Source organism: Pygocentrus nattereri, chromosome 25, assembly GCF_015220715.1.
Source record: "Pygocentrus nattereri isolate fPygNat1 chromosome 25, fPygNat1.pri, whole genome shotgun sequence".
In the NCBI taxonomy this organism is placed as follows: Eukaryota; Metazoa; Chordata; class Actinopteri; order Characiformes; family Serrasalmidae; genus Pygocentrus; species Pygocentrus nattereri.
This window is the reverse complement of record NC_051235.1, coordinates 26824029-26838144: the sequence shown is the minus strand read 5'-3', so window position 1 is coordinate 26838144 and position 14116 is coordinate 26824029. Positions and strand designations below refer to the sequence as shown.

The 14116-nt window shown below is 40.8% G+C and overlaps 1 protein-coding gene across 2 annotated transcripts in view; it reads left to right on the top strand.

Moving 5' to 3' along the window:
• The window catches only part of myo1ea (myosin IEa), a 122065-nt gene that overhangs the window by 23385 nt on the left and 84564 nt on the right, over positions 1-14116 (top strand). For both annotated transcript variants that reach the window (XM_017711660.2, XM_017711659.2), the window contains exon 2: positions 13129-13272. In XM_017711660.2, coding sequence (XP_017567149.1) covers positions 13129-13272 — 144 coding nt within the window. The remainder of the gene's footprint in view (positions 1-13128; positions 13273-14116) is intronic.

Genomic DNA, 14116 nt, shown 5'->3' with positions numbered 1-14116 from the left:
ACAGACAGGGACCACTGTGTGACACAGGAAATGATGGATATAGATGAAATGATTCATCTACGTCCAGTTTCCCAAAAAAGACTCTGACCTATGATGCTGAATTAGTGTTGACTCTTGGTCATCGTGTTGTCTGAGCTGATCGTTTAATTCACTTCTCCGTACGACTCGATGTGTTACGTGCTTTTCCACAGGACAGAAATAAAAATGGCTGGGCTCAATTTAGAATCGTTGGCGCTGAGTTTTCCGAGCGGTAGCCAGACGTTTCTGAGCTACTCCCATCTCGTCTTACATTGTGCTCCCCGCTGACATTGTCTCCGGAGACGCTAAAGGTACCTCCAGTGCCTCCACCCTCTTTCAACTCTCCTGAGGCTTATACACCAGTAATCTGACCACCATTCAGAGCTGCCTTACCTCATACACAATCATCAAGCTTAATTAGAGCTAGATTATGTAATTTAAGATTTAGACCCCTCCCCTGTAACTCTGCTGTGCAGTGTACTAGACCATTATACAGTCTTCAAGTGAGCAAGTAGTCCAATGTGTACAATCCACAGTATAAGATCTACTGTCGCGATTGACCTCTCTAGATCTATTTCTATCTTATTCTAAAGATGTTGTAGCACAAAACTCATCATAAAAATCACAGAGGACAAATCACTTTGAACGCTTTCACTAAGCCTTAGGTTGATACTATCTTAAAGGGGAATTCCACCAATTTTGGGACATGAAGTCATTCAGAGTGGTTTGAAGTGAACTGGTGCATTGGGAAAAAAATGTACTTACTCTTCTTTCTTTAAGTTGGTGGTAATTGGAACTAAGGGCTTTTGTCCTGCATGGACCTCTGCATTGGTGGGTTTTAAAGTATGATTTAGGCCTAAATCCTATCTCAGAATTATATCTTGGGCATCAGGTAGCATACGTGAATCATCATTTCATGTAATAACTTTCTGTGAAAGACCTTCTAGAGGCATTGAAGGCTTCAGACGTCTGGTTCCCATCACTATGAAGAGTTCTGCTCGGTATGTTTCTCTGGAATGGAGCGTTTCACCCCAAACCCCTCTAAATGTCATTGATTTCATCTTAATCGTTTAATTACGCAGAGGTTTTGGTAGAAATTAAGGTATGTGGATTCATCAGAATCAGTGAAAAGAGCTACTGAAGAACCAATGAGCAGTACGAATTAACATATAATTATTAGGCACCTTACATCATGCCATACCCCAACTGTACAATCTTTATATGACTTTGAGTTTCTGCTGATAATTTGATTTGAATTTAGGAGATATTTGACAAGTCACAGTGGACAGTCATATGAGTCAGTAAAGCACTGTTTAACTTAATCTGTTTGTACTGACCACATAAAATTATATCAGGCCTTATTCACAATTCTATCACAATTCTTGGCGCATATATTACACATACTATATATTACACATATTAGTCTGTGTTAACGCTCTGATACTGTTAAGATACTCCTAACAAGCCTTGGTTGTGTTGTCACTGCAGACAAACTGCATTCATTTTTACAGACTGGATGCACTGCAGAGTCAGTTTGCTTCTGGTTCTAGTATGGCAACCTATTCTTCTCCTCTCTCCTTTGTAACTGTGGCAGTGCAACACTTTATCCAAGTGTGGTGAGGTTTTTTCCACTGCTGCCATGCACTGGCACCTTCTCCCCTAGTATGGTGCTGAAAGTCAAGTTATTATCCCACTGATTCAGTGATGCCACTCAGACAGAGAGTGTGCCATCAGGACTTCAGGCCAGTCTGGAGCTATTTTTGTCAGTCAATTTCCAAGATCACTTAAGACCATGTGGTCTGTTGGGCTTATAGATTAGAGGTGAGAAATATGCCATGCTTGATAGTGCAGAGCAGCAGCATTGGTGGGGTGGTCCTTTCTAGACTTGCAGGCACTTTTACCATGTTTGGTAGTGCCAGCTGAAGATCCCATAATTTAATGATAATAATATATAATAATCATTTTTATTTATATAGTACTTTTCATGCTGGTGGCACCTCAAAGTGCTTCATAGACAGGTAATAAAACAGTAATACAAGAAATCATGAGTGTGTGAGTCTGTCTACAGAGTCTTGATCTTCAGAAGGAGTAGAAATGTATAGCTGGGTGTCGTCAGCATAGCTATGAAAATGTATACTATGCTTCCTAATGACATCACCTAGAGGTAGCATGTATAAAGAGAAAAGTAAAGGCCTTAAGACTGAGCCCTGAGGTACTCCACAAGAAATGGCAAATTTTCAGGAAAACAGGTTGAGAAAATCCTCAAATCTAACTGTTGTGTGTTGTTCTCTGATCATTCGTGTTTGTGGCATGAAATTGAGCTTGTGCTGGGCACTGAAATTACTGGCAAAGGAATAGATCATCCAGAACAGCTATTGCTAACACAGAGTGAAAGGTAGTAATCATGCTAGTTGGTGCCTACAACCTTTTGCCTGAACAAAACAATTCCTTTTAAAGCTTATTGTAACAGATCCTTAACAGGTCTGACCTGCTGGTGACCCACCGACCCTGGGGTTAAAGGAATGGGCATACCCCTACCCCCATCCAGGGATCCCAGCCAGAGATGTTGGAGTTCTAAGCCGATTGTTGGCAGTTGCAATTTAAACATTAGGAATCTTGGGACAATTATAGTCTGCAAGTGCATGGTCATCTGTCCGAAGTCCAGAACAAGTCCCCCTATAATCCACTTAGCCTCTCTCAAGTTTTGAGGGCATGAAAGAAATTAGGTCAACTCCGTACAGTATTTCTGTGGCTACATGAATGATTGTTTTGCTCAAGCAGATTTGTTTAACACGGTATAAAAAAAGAATTTTCCATGTACTCACTGTTAGAAATGTGCAATCATTCTCTATATCAGTGATTTATAGATTTATTAACGTCTAATTTCAGAGTATAGCAGAACATCCATCCATCCTGACCCATGTGATGGAACAAAAAGGTTCTGTGCCAGACTTAAAACCCAATTTAAACCCAATACCTCATTTACCATTCCTTCTCTTAATCTACGGAGAACGCTCTGGGTCCTGAAGTGGTTTGTAAGCCAAACCTCAACCTTCTGCACTGCATGTTATCCAGTTCAAACATAGAGGGGAGCGGAGAAGTTCTGTGAGTTCTAGAAGTTCTAGAATTTGTTGTGATTTGTTATTTGATTAATTGACGACTATCAGTGTCTAATTTTATGAGTGTACTTAGGTTTAAAAGAGTGATTCGGCAAAAAATTAAATTTACACGTATTTCCCCTTAACCCAGATGCAGTGATTCAGCCAAGGAAAGTTTGGTGTCCAAATTCACCTTCTTAAGTATAAACATGTAGCAACAAGGCTAACGTCGCTGACAAGCAGTAGAAGTCAATAGTCACCCAAATCGTTTTTTTTTTTTTTTTGTAATGAATATATTTACAAATTTGTTTCTCAAACCACATTGAAGTCTTCAGTAAGAACACACAGACTTCTCAATGTGTTTTAGGACACAGAACGTCTTACTGTGAACTATAAAAATGAACAAGACTTTACGCCAGACTTTACGCCAGACTTTACGCCAGACTTTACGCCAGACTTTACGCCAGACTTTACGCCAGACTTTACATTTTACACAACAGGTATCGTGTTGACACAGGGGTTTATGGATACTACAGATTATGTTTGTGATTTCTTTTGTGTTTTTTTGTTTTAATGATTGTAAATCTGTCATTTTCAGACTGAAGATATGTTTATAAATGGAAATAATCTAGTGTCCGTATATCATCCATGCATGGATTCTGTACAGTGAAGTTTTCTTCATTTTTATTCGTCAGAATAAGTCACACTGCTTCCTAAACCACACTGACAAGTCAGTGCGACCTAAATGAAGACCTGAAGGTGGTTCGAATAGGTTGAAAGAAGGATGTATTTACAGAAAAGATTTGGGTGACTATTGACTTCTAGTATTTGTTAGCATCATTAGCTACCACCAAATATGTCTTTAAGCCTCCAAATGAAAGTGTAAGTGTAAATAAAATGTAGCTTACCTTGATGTCTGCTTGTTCCAGGCTCACGTGTAAATTTGGTATCATATCAAGCAGAAGAATATTTTACCCATCTGTTCTCCAGTCCTCTCAGAGAGTGACTGCTTTTTCTGGATCAGTCCTTTTAGCCTCTTATTCTTTTATCGATAACCTGTGTAGGTACTATAGGTAATCATACACTGTCAGAAATCACATGAGCAAGTCCTTTAGACATTACTGAACAAGTCAACCCAGTTGCTTGAGGCATGGGATGCTAAACTGGGGGCTGTAAGCTTCCATTACATGTTACATTAGCCACGTAGCTCCTGTACAAAACGTCAGACACCAGACATGTCTTGGCTCATCAGCTATGTTTGGGTGAAGGAGACAATTGTGTAAACGATGAAACATCATTTTAAGCACAAAAAGACCAAGTAGCTACCACAGACCGGGGGACTGACCTGCCCCTGTCTCACTACTCCTATTCTGAGCCGCTTTATGAAAACAGGCGGTGGTGTGAAAACCAGATGTCTGGGAAGCAGAGTGAAGTTTTAAGGGGAGGGGAAAAAAGTGCCGCCTGACTGTGATACTGAATCAGACGCAGCCATTTCCTGTGCCCGGGCCCAACTCCGCTCCACACGCGCCATATAAGGCAATGGAATTTGCATTTGGGAACTGCCTGACTATATGGATCTGAGGCTGGTGCTGCAGAAATTCTTCAGATACTGCTGGATTACATTTTGGGGAAACGGGTCCCTTCTAGCGCTTCAGAGGAAAAATCTTGGCCCTCGTTTTTTTTAAGGGGTAAAACGAACATTAATCTTTCAGGCCAAGACTGAAGCTCACACTTTTCATGCTAAATAGCTTGAAGGCTGACAGCAGAGTTCGTCTAGGAAGAAACTTGGCAAGAAATTGGCTCAGCTTTTTTAAGGTTTAAAGAAGGGTTAGAGTTTACATTAACATTATTTGCCCACTGTATGTAAGTGCCTGTGCTCATTATAGATAAATAACAAGTTTGCTCCGATCAGAAAGAGTCGACCATCCACGGCAGCCAAACTCCAACCGCACCAGAGTGTTTCTGCAAGTGTGTGCTGCTTCCATAGAGATGGTGTTATTGTAGACCCTCTCAATGGGGATGTACATTACAAACCTTCACTTACACTCACTTTGACCCACTTTAGCTCTGCCGTGTTCCAACCTGGAGAACCACTTACCTCAGGACATCCTGTACAGCTTCATCTCATTCGCAGAGTGCAGGCACTGTGTTATGGTGATGGTCACTAGAAGAGATGGCCTATTACGATGGCCCATTCAGATTAGTTGAAATTGAATAAGGCTTAGAGCAGGTGTGTCAGAGTGGACCTTCCAGGACAAAGTGCTACAGAGGATTAGTGTTTACTCTCATCTAACACTCTGAAGTCAGTTCATGAAGGCTTTGTTAATTAGCTGATGAGCTGACTCGGGTGTGTTTGATGAGGCAGCGTGCTGAGGTCTGCGGTGTTGTGGCCCGCAAAGGCTGGAGCTTGACACATGTGGCTTAGAGTAACCAAATACGTGAAATTTCAAATTGTATAATGGAGCTACTGCTACCAGCACAAGGCGTAAACGTAGGTCACATGATAACAAACGCTACCGTGTTGGCCCGTTGCAATCATGAAATTTTAATCGGCTATTGATTTCCATGCCAATAAATGTGATTAAAAGTTTAATTGTTCACTGATTGCAGTTACAAAGGCACAAAACTAAAGTGGCCAAATTGGGTTATTAGCTGTATTGCTTACTAGCTGCCGATACCGATTAGCCCCCAGCTGACAACAGAAACCCATCAAGCTCAAATAAACAAACATTGCTCACTGCTGCCCCCAGAGGTGGCATAACACTAGTCAAAAGTTAGAGCTTTTGTTGTTTTTGTAAGACCCATGACATGCCTCAGATACGTTTCATACTTTCTTGAATTGATATTACTTTGTCATAACCAATGGATGAAAACACACCCAGTATAAGTTTTCTCTGTTGTGATGTAGGCATGTTGATCTGAAAGCTAACAGCTGTGGATGGTCGTTGCTGTCCGCTTAACTAATTGCTGTCAGGTCACATAATTGTGGTCAGCTCAAATTGCGATCAAGCGATGACGTAATAATTGTGAAAGGCCTATTTTATACAGTTTCTTTTAAATATTTGCACACATTTGCACTGTAAGTGGTACCTGACTGGTGTCAGTATGAGCTCAGATTGAAAGTTTGAGTTTCAGTATCAAAGAAAGCTTTGATTGGCTAGTATGTGATTAGTTACTCGTGCATTCTTGGGAAGAAATTTCTTTTGGTCTGGTTTAAAACGCAGAAGCTTCCCTGTTTTTATGTTCAAAGTGTGTGATGAGTGTTGATTCATTGCGACGTTTGGATCATGGACCTATTTGATGTGTTTGTCATAGGTTATCATGTCCTGAGTTGGTGAACCACAGGGGCATTCTGAACTTTTGCCTCCAGCGTTTCTGGTTTTCAAGCCCTTTCCCAACAGAACGTTAACATTTCCCAATAGGAACTGAAGGAATATGTGGTTGGGATAGTGTAGTGGTTAACACCTTTGCCTTCTACAGTGAAGACTGGGGTTCAGTCCCCAACCAGGGCAAGCACCCCACACTATACCAATAAGGGTCCTTGGGCAAGACTCCTAACACCACCCTGGCCTACCTGTGTAAAATGATCAAATTGTAAGTCGCTCTGGATAAGAGCGTCAACAAAATGCCATAAATGTAAATGTAAAGAAATACATTTGTGTCTGTAAATCCAGCAATTCTGCTGTTATGTTCTCTATATGGTACGGATTTTACATCACAGTCATTAGTAAACCACCATGTTCATTTATGCTGTGAGTAGTGATCAGGTGCTGAGAGCTGCAAGGGCTGCTGCTTTGGCTTTGGTTCGATCAGAAACATTTGGAGGAAGACAGAGGCTGTGGCGGAGAACGTTTGGGCTTCACAGAGGTTTTGAGGCCGAAACTGCCGTTGCTGCGGAAGGCCGGTCAGAGAAGAAAAACACACTGAAGAACGAGCGAGCTAGAGATACAAATACAGTGTGAAACGATGCTCTGAGAAATTGGGAATGCGACGATATGAGCATTTCGTGAAATATCAGTGATCAAAATGATCGATGTAGATCACTCTGAGGGTGCACTGATGTGAGACTTATGCCAAAGCAGGAATCCACTGTTTTTCACCTACAGATCTGTTAGTAAACATTGATGAAATATAGAAATTGGGACTACATCTAACAGGATTTGCATACAAACAAAATATAGCATCATTTACCACTTGGAAGCCTTAAGCCCTTTTTGGTCTTCAGAGAAGGTCTAATGAATTCTGTGTTATTCAGTAGTGTCACCATGCTTCTTGTATGCAGTCTCTGAAAGTGTTTTAGTAACACTCATTTTATTGTTTTATTGAATTTCCAGCAGAAAATGGACAGGATTTTTTTTTAAATCTGTGAAGTGTGGCTTATCAGGGGTGTCGCACTCAATCACTATAAGAGCCATATTAATAAATCTTAGCAAATCCGTGAGCCAGAGAACGTCCTTCTCCATTTCCGCCACTTTCTGTTGCCTCTGCTGTCTATCCAGCTCTCCGTATTTGTCACAGAGTGTTGTCTCGTAATATCTCCACAAAAAGACGGATACGTTTATCCTTATTGGAAGTAAAAAGGTATTGAAATTATTATTACCTGTCTTGAAATCCCTTGTGTTCGCTGTCGTTTTCTTTTGGTAATTTATTTATTTATTTTAGCTAGCTAGATGTTTGTATTGGTTGGACTACTGCTGAAACGCAGCCAGCGTGTTTGGCAGTATCACTGCTGTAATGGAATTGTGGTGTAATTGCTGTCCCATAAATTGTTGTCAGAGAAAGGCAGTTGGAGTACACACCATGTCACAGTGCATGCTGGGGATTGTAGTGCTGCACCGTGTGAATCGGGCTAATATTATTAGAAAATTCCATCAATTTGTGGGCCAGATAGGATTGTGCCTTGGGCCAGGCCTGGGATGCAGGCCTTGTGTTTGACACATGGGGACTAGATGCAGCAAAGAGAGCTCTCCCAATGGTTAGAGCTTCAGGAGCTGAAGATTCATGGGACAAATTAGAATTATTGAAGGTTTTTTTCTCCGAGTGAGTAAGCAGGTCTACGACAGATGTAGCGATTGTTCCGTTTCTCTTTCTGGCTGAAAAGCCCCGTTTAACATTTTTGGGGCTTATACAGGGAGTCGTTACCAGATCTTTCTTCTCAAGCCTGGTATTCCCTATCGCTCCGCTCTGCACGCTCCCTTCATTTACACCTCATCCTCCTCCAGGTGCTAATGAGGTCCCGTGATATGACATCACTCCAAAATGACACTGCCACCGGTTCACAACATCATATGACGTCACTCGACAAAACACCAGGTCACAAATTTAGCAGCGTCTTTTCCTGCTCTCTGTTGTAAAACATGATAATGGCTACCGTCTGGAACATTAATCAAGCAGTGATTCACAACATGCCTACTGTAGGAAAAAGAAACAGAAGAACAAAAAGAAAAAAGTAGCTCAAAAGAGGTCATTAACATTCCGAGTAGTCCGGACAGAAACGAAGTCTGTAAATTGAAGGAGGTATTTATTTTGGCTGGTAAACTTCAGCCGGCCTGTTTGTGTAGAGTCCCGCACTAATAGCGTTCTAGCGAAGTGCGGAGCGGCTGTTGCACTCCTTCCACTTTCCTGTAATTTACAGTGGGCTTGCTTGGTGTTTTGTCTGATCACAGTAAGTTCATTTAGGTTTGAGCTGAGAGTTCATTTAAGCTCATTTAGGAGAGAGGGGAACATTCAGTCCCCTCTGCTCGTTCTTACCGCACTCTCTCGGTGAGCGGCCTTCTCCGCTGCGTGTTATTCCAGACTGCGGAATGTAGAATAAGGAAGATTTGAAATGTCTTCCATTCTACATCATATCCTACAACACTGTCCGGGTGGGGGAAATATCGTGTAGGAGAAGGACGAACGAAACAGAGCTTTAAAGCAGACACTGTAATGATGGAACAATGTCAGGAAAAAATAGTGAAACCGCGCTTGACTGAAGACCAGCTCTGGTTCAGAATCCGATATGAGGCCTGGCTGATATTTCGGCCAGCCGGTAAAATCGGTGATATTGAGATTCCATTGATTTTATCAGTATCGACAGAGGTCCTGCCAAAAAAATATATTAATATCTAATATTAATGTTGAAAATATTACTGGTTTGTTGTATAATATAAAGAACACATGCCTCTAAATTGCTCTTTTCTGAAAATTGAAATGCTTCCAGACTCTTATCAGCTACCAGCTCTTCATATGTCCATCACGTATTTACAGTTGAGGCCTACAAATCATTTGTTCATGTTTTTGTGACTGAATTTTTAAACTTGAAGGGTTGGTTTGTTTCAACCATCCAACACTGTGACCAGTTCACTAACAGTTCACTGGCGGCACGGTGGCGTGGTGGGTAGCGCTGTCGCCTCACAGCAAGGAGGGCCTGGGTTCGATTCCCCGGCCGGGCGACCGGGGTCCTCTCTGTGTGGAGTTTGCATGTTCTCCCCGTGTCTGCGTGGGTTTCCTCCGGGTTCTCCGGTTTCCTCCCACAGTCCAAAAGACATGCAGTCAGGCCAATTGTGTAAAAATGATCAAATTGTAAGTCGCTCTGGATAAGAGCGTCAGCTAAATGACGGTAATGTAATGTAACATAGGCTGTATAAAATGAGCTTGGGCTGAAGATATAACAGAAAAATACAGTGCTGTGTGCAAGAGTCACTATTTAAATGAAAACCAGATGCAGCATGAACGCTGCACACTGGCTGTCACTTATACTATTCTAATTTAGACCGATGGTTAGTTAAATCTGTCTTTGTGGATTCATTCATGGCACAGATGTCGATACAGCATAGTTATCAGAACGGATCCCCAGGGAATGCAGAATTAACGGTTCTGCCGGCACTTCATTTGCAATTTCCAACGGGAACGCTAGTGCTATGACTATAAGAGGACACATTTCTACTGTTAAATGTAATTTTATTTGATTTAATTGAACGCTAAAATGGTGATTCAACACTGTATTTACTGCTGTTACTACTGCTAAATTTCCTAATATTTTTTAGTGTTAGTAGTTATAGTAGTGGGTGGCATCACAGCAAGGAGGGCCTGGGTTCGAGCCACCGGCCGGGCGACCAGGGTCTTTCTGTGTGTTCTCCCCATGTCTGCGTGGGTTTCCTCTGGGTACTCTGGTTTTCTCCCGCAGTCCAAAGATGTGGTTAAGTGAGTGGACGTTATGTAGTTCAAATTCACACTTTGCGGGGGGAAGATCTGGGACTTTTCCCCTACGTTTTTTATCCAGCCCTCACTGAAAAGACCACCCATTTAGTGAAGTTAGAAGTTAGAAGTCACCAGTTGGTCATCTTTATCGTAGTGATACAAGCTGAACTGATAAACTTGATCACAAAGTACTGTCATATGTTCCAAAGCAAACTTTTATGCAAAGAGATCTGAGTGAACATGCAAAGAGCTCAGCATTTTAACTAATCGAAAAACAGCAAAAGCACAAAGCCTTTTGTTGACGCCTCCGAATTTCATCGTGCCAGTCCATGGAGCTCTGCATAAACGCTAACTGACTATGCAGTAGTGTTGGGGGCAAAACGAGAATTAGTACTAGACCTGAACCAGAACTAGCGCAAAATAGAGCAGTTCAATCAAGGATCAATTTGCAGGAAAACATAAAAGCTTCTTTCTTCTTTGTTGATTTCATTCTTGATTAGACACTGTTGCACACAAACATGTTGGAAGACACTTGTGCAAATGTTTACAGACACCACCTGCACATATTCACAAATTCACGGATGCAGAAGTGTAAATCAACCTTAAGAGTGTTGGTAAGATCCACCCGTACTACAGCATTTACATTATTTGAGACTTAGGAGTTTCTGCTGTTCATTTTAGATTTAAGAAACTTGACTATTAAGAACTGAGAATCATATCAATTATTAAAGGCACTGTTTAACTAAAAATGTGTTTAATTATTGTCAATATACATTTTTTTTCCTAATATTATTGGTTATCAGAATTGTTTTGTCTCTTAACATGAAAATCTGTGACAGCGTTCAGACACTGTTCTAATCATCTGTACATGTTCTCCCGGGTGAATGTCTCACTGGACGTCTAAAGAGAAAAATGACTCGTGGGGCCTTTTGACCTCTAACAGTAGCCAGATGATACTGAATCACAGCCCATGATGAATGACCCACTGAGATGCGTCCTCAGCACAAAAAAAACAAAAAAAACACTAACCAATAAGTGAGTGAGAGAGAGAGAGGAGGAGGAGGAGGAGGGATTAGGGAAAGATCTGAGATCAAAAGAAGTTTTTGCAGTGCACAGGGAACATTCTTGCGAGACTTCTGACCTTGCACTTTTCACCAGTTTAGAGAAAACAAACTCAACATCTGCTGTGGTGAGAGAACACAGGCGTTTTTCAAAAATGTGTCCATTTGTAAACTGGAAGTGGTCACTTCACTGAGTGGGCCGTTTTCACACCAGTGTCAGCAATGTCCATTATCAAGAGGCAAATCTTAACCCTGGAAACTCCAGATTCGTTATTCACCTACTAATTCTACTGCGTTTCAGGGTTTATTTATCATACACTTTTCAGGAAATAAACCCAGTCCAAGCCCTGCACTGTAAACCGTAATGCATTGAATTTGCCTGATTTGAAGGTGTACGTCATTTCCACATCACTCACATCAACACAGTTTTGTCTTTCAGCTTATAGTACTGTGCAAAAGTCAGAGACCGCCCTTCGTTTGTCTAATTTCCAGCCTTAATGACTGGTGGATACAAAGTCTACATTTTTCAGTTTCAGGAAAAAAAAAATGTTTTTAACTGAAGGTTACAGCCTCAACAAGTTTGAATAATATGAATATTTATAGTGTATATTACACTTTATTACAGCTTTCACTTTTTTTCAGGAGACTCACATTTAATTTTACAAAGAGATCTGAAGGGATTTTTTCCACATCTCCAAAGTTCAGTCATAGAAGTTGGTTGCATTTTCTGCTTCCAACCAACCAAGGCATCCCAAACACATGCAGCGAATGTTGAGGTTTGGGCTCTGTGGTGGACAGCTGCCAGGAGGTGCACGGTTGTTAGAAGTCCAAACTTCTGTATATCATTTAATCTCCTCAGAAATACAGTACTGTGCGAAAGACTCAGGCACCCAAGACACATCTAAATCTATTTATTTGTATAGTTTGTGTTTATTTGCTGAGAAAAGTTTTAATATTTGAATAAACAAAATGTATAGAATATATATATATATATATATATATATATATTTTATATATATATATATATATATATATATATATATATATATAGTGATTTTCTGGATGTTAGTGTGTTTGTTTACCCATTTCCAAGTCTCTCCTCGAGGAAGCCCAGTATTATATGTAGTTAAAAAGCAGCTCCTGGTTTGACCAATCAGAGCTTCAGTAAATTGAGCTCATGATGTAACTGATGATATTAACGAGTCTCTGAGGCGGCTGTGAAGGTGTCAAGGAAAAATATGGACCCAAGAAATTCTTGTTACTTTATATTGTTTGTATGTTTATTTGAATTATGAATGTGACTTTATTCTAATGTATATAATGATAAACTCACTGCTGAGGTCAGTTAAAAATTTGCTTAGATGCCTAAAACTTTTTCACAGTACTGTACTTCAAAAAAAAAAAAAAATCACTTGCACTTAATGGCTGTTTTGAATGGACATGAAATAAATAAAGGGTGGTATTGCTATACTTTCAACCATAGTTATATTGATTCATGCACACGTTTGAAGTAAATTCACTCACCCTTTCCAGGGTGCGGCACTATATACAGGAAATGTCCTATACACTTTATTGAAAATATAGATTGTTTGCAAACAGTACACTTGGATAATATGTAAAGCGACTCTGCAGTTTGCTACTGTGTGGCTATTCAAATGCCAAAATGCCATTAACCTTCCAGGCTATTCCAGCTTAATATTTAGCTAAAGATAAACGCCCTGTTTGTTTAATGTTGTGTTAACTTCTATGCTCTGTCTGTTCTCTGACAGGGAAGCCGGGGTCACTACCGGTACCACTGGCAGAGCCACAATGTCAAGCAGAGTGGCGTGGATGACATGGTACTTCTCACCAAAATCAACGAGGACGCCGTTGTGGAAAACCTCAAGAAGAGATACATGGACGACTATATATTTGTATCCTTTGTTATTCTGACTTGAGCTAAGAAATCCTCCCCGTTACTCACCTCAACTCAAGCCACAGAAATCAGACTGCTGTTTGTCCATTAAGGATGCATTTAGGATGTGAAAGCCATTAGCAGACAGTAGCCTAAACAGTGTGTTAACCATCCAGTATGAAGTCATTTTGGATTTAGCCGTAGTATCTCAGCAGCATCTTGACTGATAATCTCTCATAGCGTAGCAGAGGGTGGTGCAGTGTGCAGATCTCCTCCTCAGCTTGTCCTGTCTGCAGTGATGCAGGGGGGGTTTAAAGAATGTTTTCCTGTGCCTTTTCTTGGACTATAGTGTTGGACCCATTCCAGGGCAGTATAGATTGAATCTTGAATAGGCTGATTTTACTGCGGCTTAGCCAAATGCCGTTTAAAGTCCACGCCACACCGATCCTACAAACGCAAATATAGCATAATATAGCACTTGTTCTTCATTATTACAACATAGGCCTTTGCAGGACTGACCTCATTAAAGGCTGCAATATGCACAAAGAGATGGCGCCAGAAATGGAGGCTGAATTGGATCTGACACTGTCAAATCTAGCCTAAAAATAGCACAAAATTGCTTGTAGTGTCGCAAAATGGGAAGCAAAGGGAAGTATGCCACGTTAGAACACCTGTAACCACATGAAAACATCACATGATAAGTAAACGTGGGATTCAGTATAGACTGTATGTGTACAGAAAAGTATGTGGACACCTTCCTAATTGTATCCAGGTGTTCCAGCTGTGTTTATTGATAAAAGATGTGTGTGATCAAGCAAATAGCCAAGCCATAGACAAAAGCCATCTCTATGGACACATATTCG